Source organism: Oenanthe melanoleuca, chromosome 15, assembly GCF_029582105.1.
Source record: "Oenanthe melanoleuca isolate GR-GAL-2019-014 chromosome 15, OMel1.0, whole genome shotgun sequence".
In the NCBI taxonomy this organism is placed as follows: Eukaryota; Metazoa; Chordata; class Aves; order Passeriformes; family Muscicapidae; genus Oenanthe; species Oenanthe melanoleuca.
This window is the reverse complement of record NC_079349.1, coordinates 10,406,362-10,430,111: the sequence shown is the minus strand read 5'-3', so window position 1 is coordinate 10,430,111 and position 23,750 is coordinate 10,406,362. Positions and strand designations below refer to the sequence as shown.

Here is a 23,750-nt window from a genome sequence, read left to right as displayed (position 1 = left end):
ATGCAGGGAGGCGGGGCCGCGCTCTCCTCCCTTGTCCCCGCCCCCACACGCCGGCCATTGGCTGCAGCGGCGAAGGCGCCTCTCCCATTGGCCGGGCGTGCCGTCCGTCCGTGCCGCGCGCCGCCGCCGCCATGGTGCGCTTCAAGAACAGGTGAGGCGGGCGGGAGGTGCCGCTGTGGGGTCCGGGCCGGTCCCGCGCCGCTCACGCCGCGCTGTCCCGCAGGTACGTGCTCTGCGAGGTGGTCTCGGAGGACCCGCGGTGCCGGCAGTGCATCGAGGACCGCGCGCTGGGCCTCGCCGTCAGAGACGCCATCGCACGGGTGCACGGGGACTACGGCCTGGCGTGCTGCTCCATCTCCTTCACAGGTGCGGCGAGACGGGCGGGCCCGGGGGTGCGGGGGTCCCTGCGGGTCCGCTCAGCCGTGTGTGTCCCCGCAGTGAAGTACCTGAACGCCTACACCGGGACGGTGCTGCTGCGCTGCCGCAAGGACTCGTACCGGCTGCTGTGCTCCGCGCTGCCCTTCGTGCGCTCCCTGGAGAGCCGCGCCCAGCGCTACCCCTGCTTCCTCAACACCCTGCACGTCGGAGGTCAGGAGCCCCCCGGGCCTGGCGGGAGGACGGAGCTTTAATCATGCCACCACGAGTGGTGCTACTCTGGGTGCGACAGACATGCCTCGTGTGTTGCTAACAGTAACTGCTTTCAGCAGATCTAAATAAGAAACAGGCACCAGCAGTTCTTTTTTGAAACCCTCGTTAATTTTGCTTGAAGCTTCATTACATTTATCACAAAACCAGAGCAGCAAATATAATGTTACATTATTTTAAAATGTATTTTCAAAGTATAGTATCTTCTGTATTATGAAAATTAACCCCCAGGGGAACTAACAAGCACTGCATCTGTTAGAAATTCTTATTCCACCACTTAACCTCAGCAGTGCAGAAATGAAGTCTACATCCCCTATATAGCACTTGCATTAACAACCTTGGATCCCGGGGCATTTGTCACTTAATACAATACTCTTTGGGAAATACAGGAGCAGCTCTGAAACATTTGGTTGTGCAGATTCTTACATTATGTTCTTTTGACTTCCACAGGTACCATAAGAACATGTCAGAAATTTTTGATTCAGTATAACACAACACAGCTGCTGAGGTTGTTGCAAAACTGTACAAATGAAGGTGAGTTTCTCCAGCCACTTTCCTAAAATGCAGCCTTAATTCCTGGGGTTCTTGTAGGATATGCTGAGCTACTTCTGAATTCATGGTCTGAGAAATGTTTCTGTCTTTAGAAGTGGAGGATAGTCCAGTGTATGTGATGAGATCAAGTAATAACCCTCTGTTGCTTTCTTTATTGCAGAGGAAAGACAATGTATACAGAAGTCCTTGTTGAGCTGTTCCCTCACAGAAGAGCAGTCTCAGAGTGGAGATGAGGAGGAGGAGGACGATGGCACAGAGACAGACTGAATGTCACTTGTTACTCTTCACCTCCATTCTCTACTTGTTTAATCAAGATGTGACTGGTTATCTTCAGTGTTAAGCAGTGCAGGGGACAGGAAAAGCACTTGTTCACATTTAGACTTCATTCCCCATTCCAAATATTCTTTAACCAATTTTTTAAAAATAAAACATGATTTTACTTAAGTAGGCTACTTGCCTATTTCACTTCCAGGAGTAAAATCCACTTGCACTCCTGAGGAGTGTAGCAGCTCAACATATTCTTCGTGCTGAGGTAGGAGGGAACTTTAGGCAGCTGGCACAGACAAGGAATGTAGTTATTCTCCATCATTCAAAAAGCATTAACATCTGCTTTTTAGCCACAGGGCTATTCACTGTTTTGAGTGAGAAAAGCACCAGTTGTGTACACAGGAGCAGAGAGTACATGGAATGCATGGCAGAGCCGCAGGCTCAACTCCATCCCCCCCCATTATAAAACTCATAGGTACAAATACTGCTTAGATATTTATTAAGTTTACACCAATCAGTTACAGGAAAGTAGCGTTGCTGGTATTATCTCGAATCCATAGGAAAACAAGATACAATTAAGGTGCTGTCCCTGTGGAGAGTGCCCCTGCAGCAGGGACAGCCTGCCTTGCCCGCATCACTTCCCTTATCCTAGTGCCTGTGACATGTGGAGGTGAGTTACACCAGCTCCAGCTATTCTCTCTTCCCAATGCAAAGAAAAGTTGACTATAAATGTGCAGAGATAACAGAACACAACAGGTGGTACTGGTTAGACACTTAAGTAGTTACTCCTGTTCCATAGCTTAAATGACTTGCTGTAAACACAGTTCACTGCATATTTGAATCTCTCTTAGTTGCTTTCTCTGCCCTCACCAATTGCTTTCCCATGTGCATTTGAAGTATTGACAGCAAGGCATGTTACCACTTTCAGGCATCTTGTCTTAGTTTCTTTACAGTCCCCTGACAAGCTGTACTGTCTTTCCATTGAGTAGGGTTAGTTGTGAACAAGCGTGAAGTCAAGCTGCTTCCAAAGAATGTTTTGCAGGTGTTTCCTCTGTCCTCCTGTAGCAGTTGGAAGTATTCTTTACCTTCCCCCTCTCCTGTTCTTTCTGGTTTACAGCCACATGTGACAGACTCTTTGGTACCAGCTTTCCATGAGACACACATGATGCCTGTTGCTCTGAAATCAAGCACCCATGTACTGACATCAGCTTTTTAAACAGGGACACAACCACTGACTGCCAATAGTTTGGAATACCTAACTCCAAGTGCCTCAGACACTTCCTTGCTCAGATCAGTGTCAGAGGGACAGAGCACACTGCAGCCTGTGCCACTGGGCTGAAGACAACAGAAGATGCAGTCAGTCTCCCTAAGTTCAGTGGTACTTTGTATCAGTGCCCTGCAATTAATTCTGCCAGGAGGAAGGTAAAATTTGGACCTGTGCAATGTTCTAGGGCTCCACGCTGCTATGACAGTTCAGCTACAGCTGAGGAAGGTGCAGTACTGTAAGTGCGTGTGCTATGATTTATTGCAACTGTTGGCCTTGACTGGTACGTTACACCTAAAATTCATTTTATTCAACAAAATCCACACCACTTAACTCATTAGCTCAAATCAAACCACAAGCAGTGCAGAATGTGACCACCCAAAGAAAGAGCAGGGAGGGGTCCAGAAGAGACATGTTTGTAGCACAGATCAACTTAAATCCCAGGAACAAGCAGATACAGGCCCTTATCCCAGTACAAGAGAACCCCAGTTTCTTGCTGGGGTGTAAAAGTTAACTACAGACTTCAGCTATCAGTTGTTCTTCCAACTCAAGAGCAGCGAGTTTCAAACCATCATTCATATGGTTGCCAGGAGCCCTAGAGGGGAGTGTTTATTCCAGACAATCAGGTTAAAAAATGTGTAGCCCATGGTTGGCAAAAAACAAACAATAAGCAGCAGCCTCACTCACCCACGTGAAACAGACCTGAACAACTGACAGAAGTCAGGAGGTTCCTTCTACCACTAGTGCCATTTGAAATACACAAATCATCAAGCCACTTTAAAACCAAGTAGCCAAATTCTGCTTTACACTCACCTCAGCTTTGTATTTTTCCAAGCCAGGAGAACAGGAGGAATTCTTGCTCTTTAGGAAAAGAACAGCTATAGCAGCTAACACTCTAAAGCCAGTAAGCTCTTTTGCCTGTTTCCAGTGCAGCCAAAACCAGTTTCTCAAGAGAGCAGTTTGACAGCTTTACTGCAATAGCACTACTGTCAGTCAGATGGACTTCTGCCCATGAATAATTACAGGAAAATAAAGGCTTTCTGCCTTTTCTCTTGGGTAATATTGCAGTACTTTGGCAGTGCCACAGAGCTGTAAGGACTTTCACACTGCTTATCAGGCCCAGAGGACTGACTCAGCAACTAGAAGCCTTGGCAGATTTATATCTGGGTTGTTACTCCCAAAATCTGTTTCAGTATAAATTCATTAAGCAGTTGGAATCAAAACATGTTACTTCAACATATACTGTCATGGTTTCCTCCTGAAGCCCCTAGAAGTCCTGGAAACACAAGCTTAGGCTGTTCAAATTTAAATACTTAAACTATAGCAGCAAAACAAAGCAAAATTAAAAGAAAACCAGGAGAGGAAACTTCTCTTGAATAGCAGAATCACTTTGTGTGAACAACAGAGGTGCTGAACAATAGCTTCTGCTTCTGTTTCTTTCTTTTCTTGCCTCCCTTTTCCTCTGTGAAGAATTAAAATGATACTGTCATTCTTATCATGGAACAGGAACATCACACACAAATGATAAATGGTCTTCCCTGGCTTAAGTGGCTTCTACAGATCCACAACACTTCTATCAATTCAGTGAACACCAGGCAGTTTAACAAAAAAATTACTGCAGATGGACTAAGGGAGACTCCATCACACCTGAAACATGATTAAAAACATGCCCAAATGATTGTAGAGCTGCTGTTGCAACTAGAAGATCCTAGGACTGCAGCATCCAGCAGTTTGCCTTTCCAACAAATATCACTTTCATACATGTCCAAACTGGACCAGACACTCCACTGAAACTCCCAGGCCCTCCCATCCAACTCCCTTCTTTATCCAGTGCAGTCTCCAAACAGAAGCCAAAGCTAAACATCAGAACTGAGCATTAAAAATAAGTTTCACCAGTGACCAGCAGATTTAAGTTCACCTCAATTTGTTTCACATTCCCTAACTTGAAATTTCAGCTAGCAGTTACCTCAATATTTTGGTCAAATTGAGTGGTAATTCAACAGCTCAGGTAGTTTTAGTATAGAAATGTATACCCTGAACTTCCTTAAAATGCTTAATTTAGGTTCCAGTACAGACATGGCCAACACAATTGTCAAAAGCCATCTTTGTCCTAACAGAATTCTTTGCTAGTTGGAGACCTCAGCTCACGCTAAGAGGCTGCTTTAAGCTGACAGAAGCCCTTGTCAAGCTGTTCAGAAATCACAACCTGAAAATTTTCAGAACTGTTCTCTGGCCAATTTTTGGTCCCCAAAATTGCTGCTTTCACTTCTTCCAGAAGAAGGGGAAATACTCAGTTTTTTCACTTCAGAAAGTTTTCCTGCCTTTCCCCAACCTTTTACCTGATAAATGATCAGCTGTGGATGGTTTGTCCAGTTTCAGGAGGGCTGCCTCAATAGCTTGGCTGAAGGAATTCTGGAAGCTGGGCACAGGTATCCGGTCAGAGCTGTCGCTTTCTCCATCGCTATCTCCAGGCACAGGGAGTGCCAGAGTGTTCTCATCTGAAAGAGGGAAGGATGTGCAGAAGGCTGTAGGAAACTTTCACCACACAAATGCCTCTCCACACTCCTGATCTTTCTTTAGAAGTCACAAAATTTCTCACATTTAGATGCACAGTAAAGAACCTGAGGTACTAACACCAAATTTTCTTACCTCTTATCTTTGGAGCAGGTTTAGGCCATGTTTCAGGCTTTGCCTTCCCAACTCTCAACATCTATCAAAAAAGTTATAGGGTATTATTAAATTCCACACACTTGAACAATCCTGCAGACCCCCTAAGTGGCAAGAAAATCTAGAAACCCCTTCAAGCACTCAAATCTCATGATGTCTCCCTAGGATTTATCCTACATTGTTTTTGTAGGAGAAGTAAATGTAGTCTCATCCTAATCCCCAACTAAGACACAGGTAATTCTGACATTCACTCTGCTACATGGTTTACCTGGGCAAAGGAAGGGAAGGGAGACTCTTCTTCCAAGCTTCCACACAGCAGTGGGCTGACCTGGCTGGCAGCAGGTGACAGCGGAGTTGGAATAGACTCTACAGAGAAAGGAAATGAGAATTAAAGGCAGTTGCATTTGGTCAAGGCAATCATTATGCTACTTATCAGGATGTAACAGAATTAAAGTTTTATTATCCTATGTAATTACTAATTTTGATCTCATTGGTTCTACCCATCATGCAATGAGATCTCTCAAATTTCCTCTATCTTTTTATTTAAGGGAAATTTAAGTTTGCTTGTGGTTTTCTTTTGGTTTTTGTTTGTTTGAGGAGCTTTGTTTACTTATTTTGGGAAGCTGCGGGGGTGGGGCTTTTTTGTTGGGTTTATTTTAGAATAATGTGTTGGGGAAGAGGGAGATGATAGAAAAAAAATGCCAGTAGTGTTTTTCTGGCAAATACAATTTTCTTCCCTTTTTGGGGCAATCGTTTCCTTTCTTCTGCCTCATGTAAAAGATGGAGTAACTAAAGTGCAGATCTCATATTGTCAAGGTAGAGGCAGTAAAAAGCAAAGGAACAGAATGTTTCTTAACCATGTCTGCCTTTTGTGTATTATCTCATAGGCAGCCTAGGAAAGAATAACAGAATCATGGAATGGTTTGGGTTGGAAAGAACTTGAAGACCATCTCAATCCTGCCACACAGGCAGGCACACCTTTCACTACACCAGGCTGCTCCAAGCCCCATCCAACTTCACCTTGAACACTTTTCAGAGACAGAGCAGCCAGAGCTTCTCTGAAAAGCTGTCTTAGATCAATGATTAGAAAGTTTAGCATGATGACCTGAGCAAAAGATTCCAAAAGAATGATCAAGAGCTAGATGTGATGTGTTTTTAGAGATGCTCACCTGTCTGAAACACAGGGCTTCTGCCAAGAGGAGACTGAGAGAAGCCCTGATGATCAACACTGGTAGTTTCTCCAGGGCAAGAAGTAAAAGCAGGGAACTGCTGCAGATTCTCTAGAGCAATATGGACCTCTGGATCTAGAAAGATTTTAAATTAAAGCACTACACAATGTGGGGGAGGACTGTCAATATGCAAGTCATTTCAGGAGTCTAGGAGATGCCAACTCATTTCTTTCCACCCTCTATTTGGAGACCAGTACAAGCCCTGCTGCTGGATGGAAGCAGTTTCTAGGCCTTTTTTTGCCTTCTTCACTTTACATCGTGATTACTATAAAAACAGAGCTATGAGAGCTATGTACGCCAGGGAGATAGCTGTGCCCTTGAATGCCCTCCATCTCTCCCCAAATGCACATGTATGCAGCAATTGCATAACATCACTTAACATCCTGGCTAAAACAGCTTATGTTTTTCATTATACAGACATTGTTCCTAATACTTTGTAATCTTGTTCCAAGTACAAACTACACCTACAGGCCTCAGAGTTCATCCTACAGCTCAAGAAATCAGCTTAGCAACCAAATATGACTGGAAATATGACTTACATTTGCCCTGTTTCTTGTTCTCCTCTATCTCAATCCTGCGTTCGCGCCGTCGTTCATCGCGAGCTTTCTTCTGCCGTAGACGTTTCCTCTTTTCAAGGTCATCTAGGAGCAATGCACAATACTGGATATCAAAAACCCCACACCAATACTCTGGGGTAAGGTTTCCTCCAGCTCTGAGAACAACCTTATAACACATAAGTAACAAAATAAGCTTACAAAAGACATACATTCTTCCAAGCAGTTGGAATTTTTTATTCTTTTTGTAATTGCTGTCTATGAAACAGTGAGTTGGGGCTGGTCTGTCTAGCAGTCATGAGACAGTTAGTGCAAGAGGAATAAAGCTGTCATGTATGTTCTTTCTACCTTTAAAGAGATAAGAACAACTTCCCCTTCATGGCAGAACCTATTAGAAAGGTGGACAAACCTGAAAACAACTCTAAAGTCTCCTTAGAGATGACAGGCGGCTTCAGAGCCAGTTCACAAATGCTGAACTCACAGGTGAGGGGCAAGTGACAGAGGTAGCGATGACGCTGTCTTATATCCTGATAAAGAGAGAGTCGTATGTCACCACAAGGACTAGGGGCAGCCATGGTGAAGAATGGCAATAGAATGCACAACACTGATCAAATCAAATGGAAAAAACCAGCACCAGTGACACAACAGTTACTTTAAAAACTACAAACATATGATGGATGCCCTGAGTCAGAAGCAAATGTTCCAAGATCTCCACCAACTACATCATAATTAGGCTTGGATGCAGTTACTCTAGTTCACTTACTGATTTTCATGTTCTTCCTCCCTTCTCACTCACATCACTGGAATAAAAAATTCTGCAATGCTAGACTTGCAACACAATTATTTTTCTGCTGGACCTTCTATGAAAAAAAAATCTATACCGCAGTTTACTTACAAAAGCAACATAAGGCCCAGCACCTTCACAGACTAGCATCCCTACCCATTCATACTTATTATTTGTTACTAGTGAAGAGAATCAAGTCTCCTCTAAAATGACCAACCTACTAAAACAAGGCTGTTAATTAATAAGAAGATAAAATAACTACCTCTGTCATGGAGTAGCCAGTTATCTCCACTACAGCTGCAGTTATCTTCTCTGGACTCTTCTCCAAGCTGCCATATTCACGCACAAGGCATCGAACGTTCACAGGGTGAAGGTACATGCACTGCCCATCCTCCGCTGAAAGACAACACATCAGCACTCCTTCTCTGCCTGCTCATCTTCAGTACCCTTCTCCCCACCTCAGGACATCCTCCACTAATTAAATAAAGCTAATTTCTGAGTTCCCATGGGACTTATTTCACAGGGGTTAGCTGCATCTAATGAACTGACAAACACATTCCTCAAGGAGGGTCCCAAAGGGGGCATCGCTGCCCCTATGATTCCAGGATTTCACTGCACTGACCTTGGTAGAAATAGTAAAAAGGAGAGTTGCCAAGATGTCCACTGCTAACTGTATCTTTAGATTCTTGGCAGCTTGTTTCAGCTGGATTTGATTCCTCTACAGGGTTCGTAACAGGTTCTCCTACAGTGTCCACCTCAGGTTCTTCCTCTTCATCCAGCACTGCCTCTTCCACTTCCACAGGAGGCGAAAAGGAACTTGCCAGGTCAGAGCAAGGCTCCACAAGCTCCTCATCGAATGCAGAGAGATATTCCACATCACACTACCACAGCAGAGAGGATAGAGTAAGTACCACACCACCCACTTCAAAGATTATCATCTCTGCAAAAATCTTTGGCACAAGCTCACAGCACACTGCAGTGTGGATGGCAGAATTAAGTGTTAACAGGATCTGCCAGAGCAGATTTGTCACCAACCTTTTTCTCTTGGGAAGCAGCAGGCTCCACAGCTTTGGAACCTTCTAGGACTAATTCTTCCACAGCTGCACTGATTCCAGCAATGCCATTGTTTTTATCCTGGTCAGCAGCGAGTGCCGATTCTCGCTCCTGCAGATCACCCAAAGGGATCGAGTTTCAATTTGCCATTTAAGCAAGGAGACCACCCCCACAGTTATTTTTAGCCTTACCCCGGCATTCCTTTACCAGAATAGTATCCCATAAAAGCCATTCTGCTTTTTTCAACACATCACAAACCTGGAGCCCAAAAGCTACAGTCTCCTCCAAAGTATATAACGCTACTCCGGCAGCAAACACCAGCAACTTGCTGGAGACCAGAATAATCACACACAACCATCCATGCAGCAGAACAAGGATGCCCAGAACTCAGCGTACTCTTAAAAATAAAGCTACTAAAAGCCTCCCCAAGAGGTTGTTACCTTCAGCTCCTGGATAGCTGCCTCAATGAAACAGGCTTCTGGGGTGTGTTTTTCTTCCTCATACTGTTTCAGTAATGCTGCTTTCTCCTCCAGGATCACCAGCTGCAAGACCTGCTCCCTGGATGCCAGAAGCAGCTTTGAATACTGACTGTGCTGGTCATCTGCACAAAAGGAGCACCAAACCATTAATATCTGCACATAGAGACACCAGTTTGGATTACTGCTTCTTCTGAAGTTTTGTTACTGCTCACTTTTGTGAGTTAATCTCCCAGGGCAGACAACACTCAGCAAGATCTTAATACATACTCCACAAACTACCATTGTATCACAAGCTGGTGTCACACAGCTGCTCTGACACATATCTCCCCCATACAGCAGTTCATCTGCCACTTCACCACTGAGTTGCTACACATCAGTAAAAATCAAGCCTGAACTTCTACACTGTAGGAGCATCACCTTTGAGAAGCCTTGGGGATATCAAAGCTTCCTGAAACAATGCAGTCCGCAGCTTCTTCCTCTTTTCTCAAAAATACTGCTGTTGGAAATTTCTGCAAAGCCACTTGGCTCAAACTAGTTCATACATATTAAAAATCCATATAAAACATTATTATGAGGTTTTTACAAGAAGCACAGCAGGAATAGTAAACTAAAGAATTGCAGTTTAGCAAAAGGTGACCACTACTGTTACTTTACAGCAACCACAGCACACCATATTAACACAGTCCCTGTATTCACTGCTCCCCAAGGGTCCAACCTTGTCTACAGACACCAAGATAATGGTGAATTTCCTGGCTTTAGAGTGTTGCCAAGTCCTGTATTTTTCTTTTGTTTGTTTCATGAAAGGACTTAAAAGTCCCCTAGTTTCAATTACTGAGAAACATGTAAGACCACAGCCTGAATGCTGGATATTCATCACATGTTAGAAGACTTGACTTTTTCCAGAGTTTAAATGCATGCAGCCTTTCCTAAATGTGACTGAAAAATGAAGTGAGCCAAGACAGCCCACAAAGCAGCAATGCTCAGTAAAATTATTTCTTTAGTAAAAAAATTTTTGAGCTACTAACAGATAATATGATGATGAGTTAGTCACACTCTTGACTGGAGAAACTGAAGATGTCAGGCAACAGATGTTTGGAATTGGTTTGCAATAATTTTGATTATTTCCCCATAGCATTCACTGACTTCAGTTGATAAGTGAAGATGATGAAAACCTTGTTGAAGATTACAGCCTTGAAATAGTTTAGACACAGAGACAGTTATTTTTGTGAAGCTGTATAATGAGTCAGAAGGAAAAAAGTTAAGGACACTGAAGAGCCAATAAAAGCAGTAAGAGTCACACCAATGACTGCAGGGTACAAAGGGCACATCAAACTGTAAGCAGTGACTGCAAAGGCAGTTCAGTCACTTGAAAGGACACAGCACACAAATTAAAGCCTTTACAGAAAAGCAGTGTGAGTAGAAAATTTACTGCTAATATGTGGTCATTAAGCTTTTCTGCTGCTAAGCCCCATGTTTTGCAGTCTGGTGTATTTTTAGATGATAGCATGGCATTGCCAGGGTCAATTGTCTCTATACAAATCCTGGTCAGAGTCAGGAGCAGGATTCCAAACACCAGGATTCAGATATACTCACCTCTGACGTAAACAGGCTGAACCACATTCATCCACTGGGATTTGGGCAGTGCTACCAGAACACCCTTCTCTCTTCTCATGAGTTGCATCGTAATGGTATCACCAATTGCATACTGTCGTGTTTCCATAGCAACAACACTGCAACATACAGAGGAGGTCAGCAGCGTAAAAACAACGTTTCTAAAAGACATGTGATTTAATTAATACTGTCTCACCTCTTGAGATCCTTCTTATGAACAGAGCCATAACAAATAGGACATTTACTCCAGGTCTTCTCACTCAGGGAGAGATAGTGAAGGATACATGCCCAGCAGAAGATGTGCCCACAGCGCGTGATCTTGGCAGCGGTGGGTGGATACAGACAAATGGGGCAAGAGGGCACTTCATGGCTACAGATGCGCTGAAATGAGAACAACAGTACAAGGTTTAGACTCAGAAATCAGTTCCTAGGATCCAGAAAAAGCCACCTGTAAGAGTTACTCTAACATATCTTCCAGCTCTTTAGGCTCTGTTTATTTACCAAGAAATTAGTGCACTGTGAACTAACACCTTCAGACCACACACAAAATAACCTTCTAAGCAACCCATCTTATGTCTTATTTCTACTCTACTGACATTAAAAAGTGAGTCTTCTCATGTTTCCCCTCACGTATTCATTATCTCTAAGAGTCAGAAGCATCTCCACCATGTGAATTCAGACAGTGAGAAGATAGCAAGTGAGCTCTGTGGCCTCTCCCACAAGCAGACCTGTGCAGCCCTGTGTAATTGTGAGACTGAACTTACCCATTCCCATGAACATGCTAGCTCTAGTCAGACACTTCAGTAGCATCTCCGTGTGGCAGAGACATAGCTGCCAAGCAAGCACCTAGATTTTTTCAGCTCTCTTATAGTGACAGGTAACAGTAAGCCTACCTCCTCTCCACCTACACCATGCACCAGACTGTCTTGGCAGATATAAATTTCTGCTTCAGGCAACCCAAAACTTCTGACCACAATTCTCAAGAGATTTTCCATTTTGTTGCTAGGCAAGATAGGCCACCTATGCACAGAATAATTCTTCAAAATTCTACACTCTAGTCCTCTTTCATGGACTCATGCCCAAGTTTTCTGTTAATATCTCGATCACAAGGACTCTGTCTACAGAATGTCAGATACTATTTTTGATGAGCTCCCATCTGCGAAAGCAAGAAGAAGCTGCTAATTTTCCTAATAGATTTTAGCACTTCTTTTTTCCTGTCATGAAAGTATTTCATAATATATTCCATGACAGATCTTTCCCAGTATTGTGGGAGTGACAGAAAAGGCCTCAACTCAAAAACAGCTGAGTTTTATGTAACATCACAGAGGGAAAGAGGTAGTTAAAGACAGGTTGAGGTTCTTAAGAAGTGAAAAAAAAAAAAAAAAAATCTAGCCCATCACAACTAACCACTTGCTCCACAAAGTCCCAGTTGACCAAGGTATCTGGATCAGCAAAGTGGACTGTGTAGTCCTGTTCTTCAGAGACAACAAACTGGCAGCTGGGGAAAGGCAAAGAGACAGATGATCCACTCAGTTGTTTCTAAAAACTTTTTGATAACTATCTTACAGGATTCTCTGAGCTGCTTCTTTGTCCAGCAGAAAACTACTGGGTGCAATCAGTAACTTCTACCAACAAGAAATCAAGAGTTCAGTTCGCAACTAGATTTTTCAGGATACAGGTGTGTCTAATTTCAGTTAGACACAATAGCACACAGTAAGTACAGAATGAACCAGGCAGACTGGTTTTCCAGAAACATGTAAGAAACAGTCAGCTGCAATGGGGATCTATTAAAAAACAGAGAATCCACAAGGGGAAAAACATTGTCACAAAAACTACAACTACTGGGGTTCTTGCACATAGACTTCACTACAATAAGCCACAAAACATTATGGAGAAATCAGAAGCATCAATACTGAAAATACCTTTTATCTTTAACATTATCAGAGATAGGAAGTCCTGAACACACTTCAAATTCTGGGGAATTTTCAGTCAAAAAGGAATTCTGCTGTTAAGTTACTTTATTGATCATCATTCGAGTTATACTACATACTTTGGGGCCCACAAAATAATCAGCATTTTAAGAACTAAGACCCATATAAGTAATTGCCTTTGGCACTTAAAAATTCAGATTAGCTTTCATCTAGCAACTGCTATCCATTCCATCTCACCAAACCAACTTTTAGAAACAACCATCTTCTATAAGGAACTATAAAGATATTCCCAAATAGGCATGTCATGTCCCAAAGCCATGCTTGAAAGTTTGAGCAGAAGATTTTTGTTTGTATCTAAACGACTCAGATCTGATTCCATCAGATACCTTGCAAATAGATAAAGACAACAACCCTTTAAAATATATTCACCACCACTAAAAACACTACAGAAAGGTAATTTCACCCTGGAAAAGACAATACAATTAGTCAAGCCCAAATACAATTCCCTGGCTTGTCACCCCTTACACCTCCATGCCCCTGCAGAAGTCTGTGAGCCCCATGGATCTCCCACTCACTTGGCCTGCAGGAAGAGCTCCTTGTTGAATGGTTTATGACCCCACTTGTTCCTTTTCCCCCAGTTGCCATGTCCATTTCCATCAAAATGTCCTGCTTGGCCACGGGGCTCAAAGGTGAAGTTCAGTAAGTGGTTCAGATTAATCTTCTTGGGACCAGAGAACTGGGCAGGGCTGAACTCTGCCCGTTGAGCCTCTGCTACCTAAGAGAGAAGAGCATTTGTTAGAAATTGCTGGAGTTTACAGCAAAGGCACCAGTACAGGTGGACATCTAGGCCCCATCAATGATAGCACACAGAACATGCAGCATCTATTCACTCACCTTCTCCCATCCCTGCTCTGCAAATCAAGTAGTGCAGCATTAGAAATGCACGAGAACCTGAAAGTCAGAACTCAGTGGTCTTACCCAACACTGAGCAAAAGGAGAGAGTTAAAACAACCACAAAGCAAAAGCTGGCAAAACAGTAAAGAAGAAGTTGTTCAAATCCTGACAATACTCTTTTAGACAGTAATACAAGCCTGATTACTGTTTACACAGGCTGTACTTGTTTTGGTTAGTTTTCATATAATGAAGCAATGAATCAGAATTCAACACAGGCAGGAGGTGAATTTTCAGCCAGTGATCTAGGTAAGAAGTGCTGCTATTCATCAATATTGAAAAACCAGAGTATCAGTTAAAGCCAAACACTCTACAGCATTTAGATCCACATCAGCAAAAAAGTCTCAGTCTGGTTTTACCTTTATATCAGCAAAGCCAATACAATTACTTTCACAATACCACTATCACCTGTAAATTTGTGCCCCTGAAGTGGCTGGACACAATCTTCAGAGAGCAAACTTTGGCCTGTTTAGAAGATTGGTTGGCAGAGTCCCTTGGGAGGGAGTGCTGAAGGGCTAAAGAGTCCAAAAGACCGGACATTCTTCAAGAAATCTTAAAGACACAGTAACATGTGGATCCCTTGTGCCAAAAAATGAGGGAAGATCCACCTGGCTCAACAGAGAGTTTGAAATGGAACTCAGGAAAAAAAAGAATTTATAACCTGAGAAAGAAGGGATGGGAGTAGCAAGACTACAAGGATGTCATGAGGTCATGCAGGGGAAGAAGTGAAGGGCCAAAGCCTGACTAGAACTTAATCTGTAACTGCTGTAAAAGACAAAAAGGTGTTTTCATACAAACATCAGCTACAAAGACAGAGCTAAAGAAAATCCCCACATTTTATTGGATGCAGAAGAAAACAGAGTGGCAAAGGGGGAGGAAAAGGCTGAGGTACCTAATGCCTCCTTTCCCTCAGCCTTTGAGAGTAAGACCAGCTGTCCTCAGGGTACCCAGTCCCTTAAGCTGGAACACTGGGACAGGAGCAGAATGAAGCCCCATACTCCAGAGAAACAGCCAGGGACATGCTGTGCCACTCACACAGCCCCAGGTCCATGGGGCTGGATGGGATCCACCTACAGGGACTGAGGGAACTGGCAGCAGTGATCATCACCAGCAATCCTGGCAAACTGGGAAGTCCCAGCTGGCTGGAAGTCAGCAAACGTGAGACACACCTACAAGAAGGGCTGGAGGGAGGATCTGAGGAATTACAGCCTGTCAATCTGACCTCTGTGATCAGCAAGGTTATGGAGATCATCCTTCAAGCTGTCACACAGAGTGGCCAGGACAACCAGGGAATCAGGCCCAGCCAATGTTGGTTTATGGAAGGCAGGTTCTGCAGGTTCTGCCTGATCTTCTATGACAAGGTGACTCAGTGCATGGGGGAAAAGCTGTGGATGTTGTCTACCTGCACCTTAGAAAAGCCTTTGGCACAGTTCCTCACAGCATCCTCCTGAGGAAACTGGCTGCCCATGGCTTGGATAAGTGCACCACTCAGAGTAAAAAACCATTCTGGATAGCTGGGCCCAGGGAGCAGAGGGACATGGGGTGACATCCAGCTGGGCCCCCACCAGTGGGGTTCCCCAGAGCTCAGTATTTGGGCCAGTCCTGTTTAATGTCCAGATCGTCGATAAAGACAAGAGGATTGAGGGAACCCTATGCAAGTTCACAGATGTCACCAAATTGGGTGGGAATGTAGATCTCCTGGAGGAGAGGGAGGCTCTGCAGAGGGATCTGGACAGGCTGGACTGATGGGCCAAGGCCAATGGTGAGGCTCAACAACACCAAGTGCCAGGTCCTACACTTGGGTCACAACAGCCCTTGGAATGCTCTAGGCCTGGGAAAGAGCAGCTGGAAAGCTGTCCATCAGGAAAAGATCTGGGGGTGTTGGTGAACAGCAGCTGAACATGAATCACGTGTGCCCAGGTGGGCATGGCAGCCAATGGCACCTGGGCTGTACTAAAACTAGTGTGGCCAGCAGGAACAGGACAGGGAAATTGTGTCACTATATATTTTCACAAACGACCCGTGTCATGAGATGTGTACATGGCCTGTCTTGGCACCATTCCTCAGACGGCAGTTTTCCTCAGAGCACAGCAAAGAGCACTCCTCTTCTGTAGTTGCCAAGTTGCTCAGCTCACACTCCCTCTGACAGCCCAACGATGTTAGCACCTCTTATTACTCACTCCCTTCCCAGCCCAGGAACTGAACACAGCAGACCTATCTGGGCAGTCAGGGTGATCCTCCCATCCCAAGAAAGGAGGCCTTGGATCATGGCATCACACTTCTCACCTCATCTCGTCTTCCACCATTAGAAGAGCTAAAAGATTTGCCACTTCCGCCACCACCTCCCCTTTGAGGGGGCATCTTGTTAAAAGCTTTGCTTTTCTGTGAATTGGAGCGACGGGACTGACTGGAAAAGTTCTCATTTTTGGAATATGAAGTCTCTCTTTTACGATTATAACGCTGTTTGGATCCATTCGCATTCTTTCCATCTGAAAGGAAAATAAAAGAAGAATTAGATCAGCAGCCTCAGAGTTGGCCCCATGTTCTGCACCTCAAAGATGAGCTCACCTGAGCCACGATTTTAAGGGTACTGTTTATCAGGACATTAAATCCCCCCAGCAACCCAAACCATTCTTATTGCTGGTCAAAGAGTTTAAAAGAAGGTATTTGCTGTGCTCTACCTTTTATAAAGAGATGAATTTCTTTTCTCCAGATTTGGAATAGCCACCACCAGATATTAGTGTATTGCCTGGTACATGAAGTAATAAATACTAACATCACATACCACATCTTCATGCCCCATTACAAGAACTGACAACAACTGTTTTGTTTTTTCCCCACTTAATTTGCCTAAACACAATTTATCATATTTATCACACATAAAATACACTTTATAAACACACTGCTGCATTTTTCTTGAAGGCTTCCATTGCCTGTTTTCACTCACTTCTGTACTCTATACTTAAAAGATCCCAGTAGATCTAATTCTGTTTTAAAAAATACTTTTATGTCATCAGATCAACAAATGCTAATTGATCTTTAAGCACAAACCAAACCTTTTGTGGCTTTGCACCAGGGCACATACCTAAGATCTAAGTACTAAGTCCACCAACCTACACAACAAGAATTGTTTGCCAAAAACTGTACTTAGCACACCATTGACCCTAACACAGGACACAGTGGTGAAGCACAAAGCAAAATACTACAGGAAGAAAGAGTAGAAAAATCAGTCCAGCCCTTGAGAGTGGTTTTCTGTGCCTCAACAGCTGCTAAATCAAACTGCTAAAACAGAGTTAATACTATGAAGGTATTTCTAGTAGTCTTAGCACAAGATCAGAGTTGCCCAAGGACACAACACACTGTGGACTGGGTGCTTAACCTGGCACTTCCACCACCTGCCCCAAGTGTTATTTGTAGCAGAGGTATGGTGATAAGCTCAGAAACAAAACTCCTCAGACCCCACAAGACATCTATCCACACCAGCCAGCCCCAAAGTCACTCTGGATACCCAGTAAACATTATACAAACAGCAAGACCTCACACGATATCTAGTTGCATTTTATAAAAGCCTATTAGTTTCTCTTTTCCCACTTTGTAGTCTTCCTCCTCACCCCTGAACATAAATCTTACATGGCAGGCAAACACATCACTGTGATTCATGATCACATTTCTCATATGGGCAGATTCACGGCCAGTGCTTCCATTTTTTCTCTTTCCCAGCACCACTTCCCATATACCCAAGCATTTAAAACAGCCAGAATGGCATCATCCACATAAAGTATCCTTTTTTGTTGTTGTTCTTTTAAGTTTTTTCTTCTACCTGCATCCCCCAGAAAAGGTGAGCTGAGAACAGGATGGGCTGTGTGTGTTATTGTATATTACTGAGGATCCAATGTTTCTTGCCCCTGTCAGACTTCTTTGGCTGCAACTACAGCTAAAACAGGACACTATCATTACTTTCACACGATGTGACAGGCCCATATTGCAGACAAACTTCATCATCAGAACTGGTAATTTACTCTGCTATTCAAAAGACTGATCCTTTAATTCAGAATTAAACTAACTCTGTCAGAACCACAGCTGTGTAACTCAAACACATGCCTGCATAGCTGGCAGTGCTTTAATGCACATCAGGCTAAAAAGGACATGGGCTTGAGTGTTATCAAGAAAAAAACACACCAGAAGCTGCCAAGTACTGAGGGTGTGACCAGGTCTGGCTGAATGATTAGACCGACCTTTTTTGAGAATGTTTGCAGGGAAGAAGGAATAACCTACACCCCAGTCTCTGGAATAAAAAGTTGTTTTGAAGAGGTTTGGAATTCTCCTTAAGTTACTCAGGAGCAGAACTGGTCAGTTTAGAGCTCAACTACTCTCTTAAATCTGTAAATTCAGCAAATGCACACAAGGGGCACATGCCTGTTGTGTCTGTACCACTATGCAGTTTCTCTGCCATCTTCAAATGGTGAAAAGAAACAATAAAAAAATAATAATAAAAAAACCCACAAAAAAAACACAAAAAAAAAAAAAAAAAAAAAAAAAAAAAAAAAAAAAAAACCCAAAAAAAAAACCAACCAAAAACAGTCTAAAGTGGGTGTTTACAAGGCCCTGAAACAAGGAACAGCTCACCCCTGGAGCTGACAGAAGAATTTCCTACCACTTAAAGTTTTAATCGAGTTACTCATCACTAGCTTTGTCAGTCAGATGGTCTACACACATTCCTGTCATACTCGAGGTCCTTTTAAGGCACATCCTAGAGCCTTCACATTTTATAGGAAAGAACTCTCCATTTGTGCTTTTAAAAGGACCCTACATCAGTCTAACAGCGCTTCAAACCTGATGTTACAGACTGGTAGTTTCACTCCCTGCCCCACGAGAAGCCTGGCCCATCAGAGTAGTAATGAAACTGGTCAGCAGACAATCAGGAGCTTGGAGAATGCATCTGTAAATTGGAACAGCTTTCCCCCACCCTGAATCTACACCATGCTGTTCCTTCCAACCTTTCCAGCATGCCACATGTCAGGGAGTTCTCTGCTTTCCATCATCCATCCCAGCACTCCCACAAAGAGCAGGGCAGGCACAGAGAAAAGCAGGAAAGTTTCACTGCCATCCTCTCTTGTGAGATCCCGGTTTTAAGCAGGATAAGTCTGGATTTGGTAGTTTCTTTTTCGCTTATTTTCTTGTCAAATCAGGAGTCAGCAACAGCCAGAGTGCTGGAGAGGCAGTTACTCTTCACTCGGGTCCTCAGTCCTTTTGCTGCTTTCATGGCATCTAATACATATATCTATATGTATATCTATATCTCACAGATTACATGGATTTATCTACCCATTCACACTCCAAGAGACTTACAAAAAATACTGCCTGTATAACTTAAAAACACTAGCAATAAAACTGCTCTGGCATTTTGGAGCAAGCCCTGAGACTTGTGGTTTTTCCTGTTGCTAGAGGACCTGTATCTCCAAAGATCCAGAGAGAGGAGATAAAGTTCACAGCACTAGAAGCAGCTGTAGGTGATCACTTGGGCACTGGAGCTGCAATTGTTGCTACTGGGGTGAGAACTTTTTTCCCCCTATTTTCTGCTGAGCTGTGCTGAAGCCAGCAGCATTGCATAAGGGATCAGGATCACACTAAAGCCACAGGGTGGTTTCGTGAAAACACACTGAGGCCACTGCTGCTGCCAAGGCAAACATCCCAGTGAGCAGGAGGCGACTGAGCTCTCACAGCCCAGCCAAGCAGGCTCACAGTGGGTGTGATAAGGCCCAGGAACATTTGTGTCAACTAACACTGTCCACCAGCTCCTGGGGGCTGCAGAGAACCCCAGCATACCTATTCTGCCTTAGCTATTTTATTCCACTCTAATTGTGATTCCTGTTGTCACGCTAATACAAAATAAAGAAACTTCCCTGCTAGACACTTTCCATTTAATTTAGTCTCTGAGGCCAAATCTGAAAGAGAGGAAGAATCAAACTTCTACAAATAAAAGGGAATACAGAACTCTATTTAGCCAAATTCCAGCTGTGTTGCAAGAGGAAGAGAAGCTACCATAAGGATTCAGGAATATCCATTACTTCATTTGCTCAGCTGGACAGTTACAGCAGGTAACTCAAATGGCAAGTGCTTGACTGGATTTAACCCAGTGACCATCTGAGGAAGATCTGTGGTCCTCAAAATTTCCAGTGTACATCCTACACCTGTCCTTAAAAGGGTGCACCACATCAGCTACAAGGATAAGTGATAAGGAACTCAATAAAAAGAATCCATATGGTGACATGCCAGTGTCCTACAAGCAACAGCCCATCATGAAAACATAACTGCAGCTTTACCCAGCTACATCCTGTGCAGTCATGTGCCCTAATTTCACCAAAGGAATCTTTTCATTTTAGTTTATAGTACCCTCCAGTTAAGATATTCCTAAATAAACATCTCCTCCTATGAAAAGAGATTCTAATTTGTCCAGGTCTCTTTGATGTCCTGTAAAGAAAGCAACTCATCCCCTCTGCCCTACACTGTAGCTCAGAAACAAGTATCACTGAAGTGGAATTATGCCATGACAAAATTTTCTTCTGATTTATAAAAAAAAAAAAAACCACGCCTTAAGAAGTCTTGGTGCTTATTTAACAAAAAATTTTTGAGTAGAAGAGAACAGCCATCAGGATTTCTCTCCTCACTACTCCTGTGCTACCAGTGCCATTATTTCAAGCCTGTGAAAGGTGACATCACACAAAAATCACTTAGTATTTTTATTCTAGGATGAAACAACAGGCCTTTTATGTCCTTCCTTAGTCCAGATACTGTGTCTTCTACACAAAGGGATACCAGCCACAGCACAAACCAGCTTAACCCCTTCCTGAAGGATGTTTGTATTCTGTGAACAATCCTCCACAGAGCATCACACACCACTACAAAAGAAGCTGGAGTGAGGAGGTGTCTCTTGGCAAGACAGGGACACAAAAAGCTCTTCTTAAAAAGATTTCCAAATGTTTGAATTGGAAGTTAAAATTTCACTGTAATTGCACAGTTACACCACAACCTGGGGAGCTGTGGATGAGTCACCTCCCGTGTCCCACTTCTGTCAATCCTGGAAGGTCAATTAATAGAGGTGAAGAGCAGGTAATACTTGGTTACCCAAGATATGACCATGCTTGGAAGGTCCAAAAAGGAGTCAACACACAGCTCCAAGATACTAATTTTGTTAACCCTCTGCACTGCTGCTTTCTCAGAAGCCCCAAGTAATAGAGCTGAAACAAACCACTGAGGAGGAAGGAAATTAGTACAGCAATGATGGTGTAGCAACCTGTTGACGTTCTCTCATATATTTCCAGGACTAAAATCACCAGTTTTAATCACTACTGCACTACTGCCCCATTTCTAGGTTTTAAGGAGAAAAAAAAAAAAAAGTTGCCAGAACACTCTCTTCCTAAACAAGTTTAGAGAGCAAAGCGGGCTTAGGTCTTACTTTGAAATGACGACAGGAACCACACTAGCTCCTGACAAACTGCCCTGTCTGCAGAACCAGCTGTTTACAATTCCAGGTGTGACACTTTGGGTTGATTGCCAGATGAGCAAACAACAGCCAGCTAACTCTGAGCTGCCCCAAAGCAGGTCACTGACACAGCGGGGCAAGGGGAATGCTGTGTACGGATACCAGCCCCCCTCGGTGAGGCGGAACACCACAGCTACAAGATAAAGTTAAGGGCTCTATTCACAGGCACTGTGAATATATGTTCTGATCTTACTATAGCACCAGGGCTTTAGCTCTCAAGCTGATTACTCCAATACTAATGAAGATGAAGCATTAATCCTTAAAGGAAGAGGAAAGTAGGAATCCCAGCTCACCAAACAGCGAGCAGAGCCGGAAGAGGAAGGAAAAAGAAACACAAAACAGGCAGTGACCTGAAATGCCGCCTATTAAACCCCGCTGAGACACAAACAACACGTCAAGGCGAAGTTGAGCTCCCCACAAACCCAAGGGCGGCACAAGGCCGGCCGTCCCCGCAGCCCCTCGCTCCCCCCGTCCCAGCGCTCACCGCCTTTGGGCTTAGACTCCCCCGCGGCGGGCCCGGCCGAGGCGGAGCGCGGCTGCTGCCCTTTGCTGCCGGCCGAGGATCCGGGCGCACCGGAGCCGCAGGGGCTGCTCTTGTCCATGGCGGGGGCTGCGGGGGTGGCGCCGGGCGGGCTCTGCAGCATCAACGGGCGCCCCGGGCGAGCGGCGGCCCTGGGCGAGGGGGCACGACGGGCGCTGGCGGAGCCGGCGGGGGCCCAGGCTCATGGCCCGCGGGGGCGACCGGCGGGGGCGGCGCAGCGCGGACTCGGCCTCCTTCATGGCGACATCTTCTCGCTGCTCTGTTCGAACCGGGGAAGGCCGCGGGAGGCCGGGCCGGGCCTGCGGGGCTCCGGGCGCGGTGGAGGAAAGAGCTGTTCACGGAGCCCCGCGGGGCCCGGCGCTGCTGCCGCCCGAGGGGTCGGCACCACCCCGGCACCCACCGGCTGCTCGGCGCCGCACCGGCCCCGGCTCGGCCGCCGCTGCCCCGTAATGGCGACGAGTCGCCCGCAGCACTAGCCGGACCCGGATGCAGCCAGTCCGGGTGGGCCCGCGGGCATGACGGGATTTGTAGTCCCGGGCGGCGCGGGGCGCGCCGGGAGCTGCGGGCCCGGCCCGAGCCCGCCCCTCGCTCCCGCCCCGCACGGACGGGATCGCCCTCACCTCGGCAGCGCCCGGCAGGCAGGAAATCATTTGGTATAAAGTCACTGCCACCAATCTGTAGCAAATAACCGTAAAAGTCGAAAAGTACCTCGTGAGGCCTACTTGAAGTGATATTTTTTAAACTTTTCCCTCAAAGCAAAAAGGGGAAAAAACCCACAAGGCAACTCGGATCCTAAAGGCATTTTTTTTAAGCTTTCAAATGCATTCTTGAATGCATCTCCTGATGCCTTTTCCTTTATTTTAGGGATGAGAGCTCCAAGTTCTGCGGGAGAGCAATTCCCAGCTTCTTTAAGAAAACTATGGGTGGAGCATGTAAGGGCATCTTTACCCCCATAATTCATACCATGATCTGAACCTGTGTAAAAGCTTCACTACTGGTTTTGTACGCATAGGCCATATACTCTGTAACACCAGTGTGATCAACAAATCTAGGAATTTGTGTTTTACACATTTCAAACAAATCCTCTATAAATATTTTACGAAAAGCCTCATAAAGGCCTTATTTTAACACCTGATTGTTCCCTATTTAGGTCTATTATTCTTAGAATTACTGACCAGACCGTGAGTGTAGTTACCACAGTGTTTAGATCTTCTAGATTTCAGGGGGAAAAAAAACCCTCAACTTTCTAACAGAGTTGTTTCTCTGCATTTGAAAAGAAATAAGAAATAGCACATGCAGTGCCAGAAAAAGAGTATAGAGACACAAAACTTATAAAAGCAAACCACAACATTTTTATTAGCAAATTAGCTGGAAAGAGAATAAATACAAGGAAGTCTTCCTCCCCCCCCGCCCCCCCAAAAAATAACCTTATATTCCAAATAATGTTCAATAGGAATTAGTAGCAAGCTAACTTGCCCTGCAGTGCCACACTTAACACTGCATTCCGTACAGGTCCGTATCCTTTATCACGACCGTCAGATCACACATGGGCACCTATAATAAAAAAGCATTTAAAGCTTCGGGAGCAGCTCCCTGCCAGAACCACCTGCATCAAGCAGCCCCTACAGGTATGGTCATCCCAGTGCGTCTCGGTGCCCCCGCCGTGGCCGGGCAGCGCT

General features: G+C 44.6%; 2 protein-coding genes across 2 annotated transcripts; one reads left to right on the top strand and one right to left on the bottom strand.

The window, feature by feature from the left end:
- The first annotated feature begins 103 nt into the window (after positions 1-103).
- On the top strand, positions 104-1,641 carry POP5 (POP5 homolog, ribonuclease P/MRP subunit). The gene is made up of 5 exons (XM_056504304.1): positions 104-151; positions 224-366; positions 439-588; positions 1,096-1,179; positions 1,358-1,641. The coding sequence occupies exons 1-5, from the start codon at positions 132-134 to the stop codon at positions 1,462-1,464; spliced, it is 504 nt and encodes a 167-aa protein (XP_056360279.1). The 5' UTR covers positions 104-131; the 3' UTR covers positions 1,465-1,641.
- Positions 1,642-1,946: 305 nt separating this feature from the next.
- Positions 1,947-22,520, bottom strand: RNF10 (ring finger protein 10). The gene is made up of 17 exons (XM_056504303.1): positions 22,015-22,520; positions 16,274-16,476; positions 13,612-13,811; positions 12,513-12,603; positions 11,302-11,486; positions 11,088-11,224; positions 9,456-9,616; positions 8,998-9,126; positions 8,585-8,843; positions 8,225-8,358; positions 7,588-7,705; positions 7,164-7,265; positions 6,565-6,699; positions 5,664-5,761; positions 5,378-5,438; positions 5,068-5,226; positions 1,947-4,190 (listed from the first exon to the last, which is right to left on the bottom strand). The coding sequence occupies exons 1-17, from the start codon at positions 22,172-22,174 to the stop codon at positions 4,114-4,116; spliced, it is 2,409 nt and encodes an 802-aa protein (XP_056360278.1). The 5' UTR covers positions 22,175-22,520; the 3' UTR covers positions 1,947-4,113.
- Between the last annotated feature and the right edge of the window lie 1,230 nt (positions 22,521-23,750).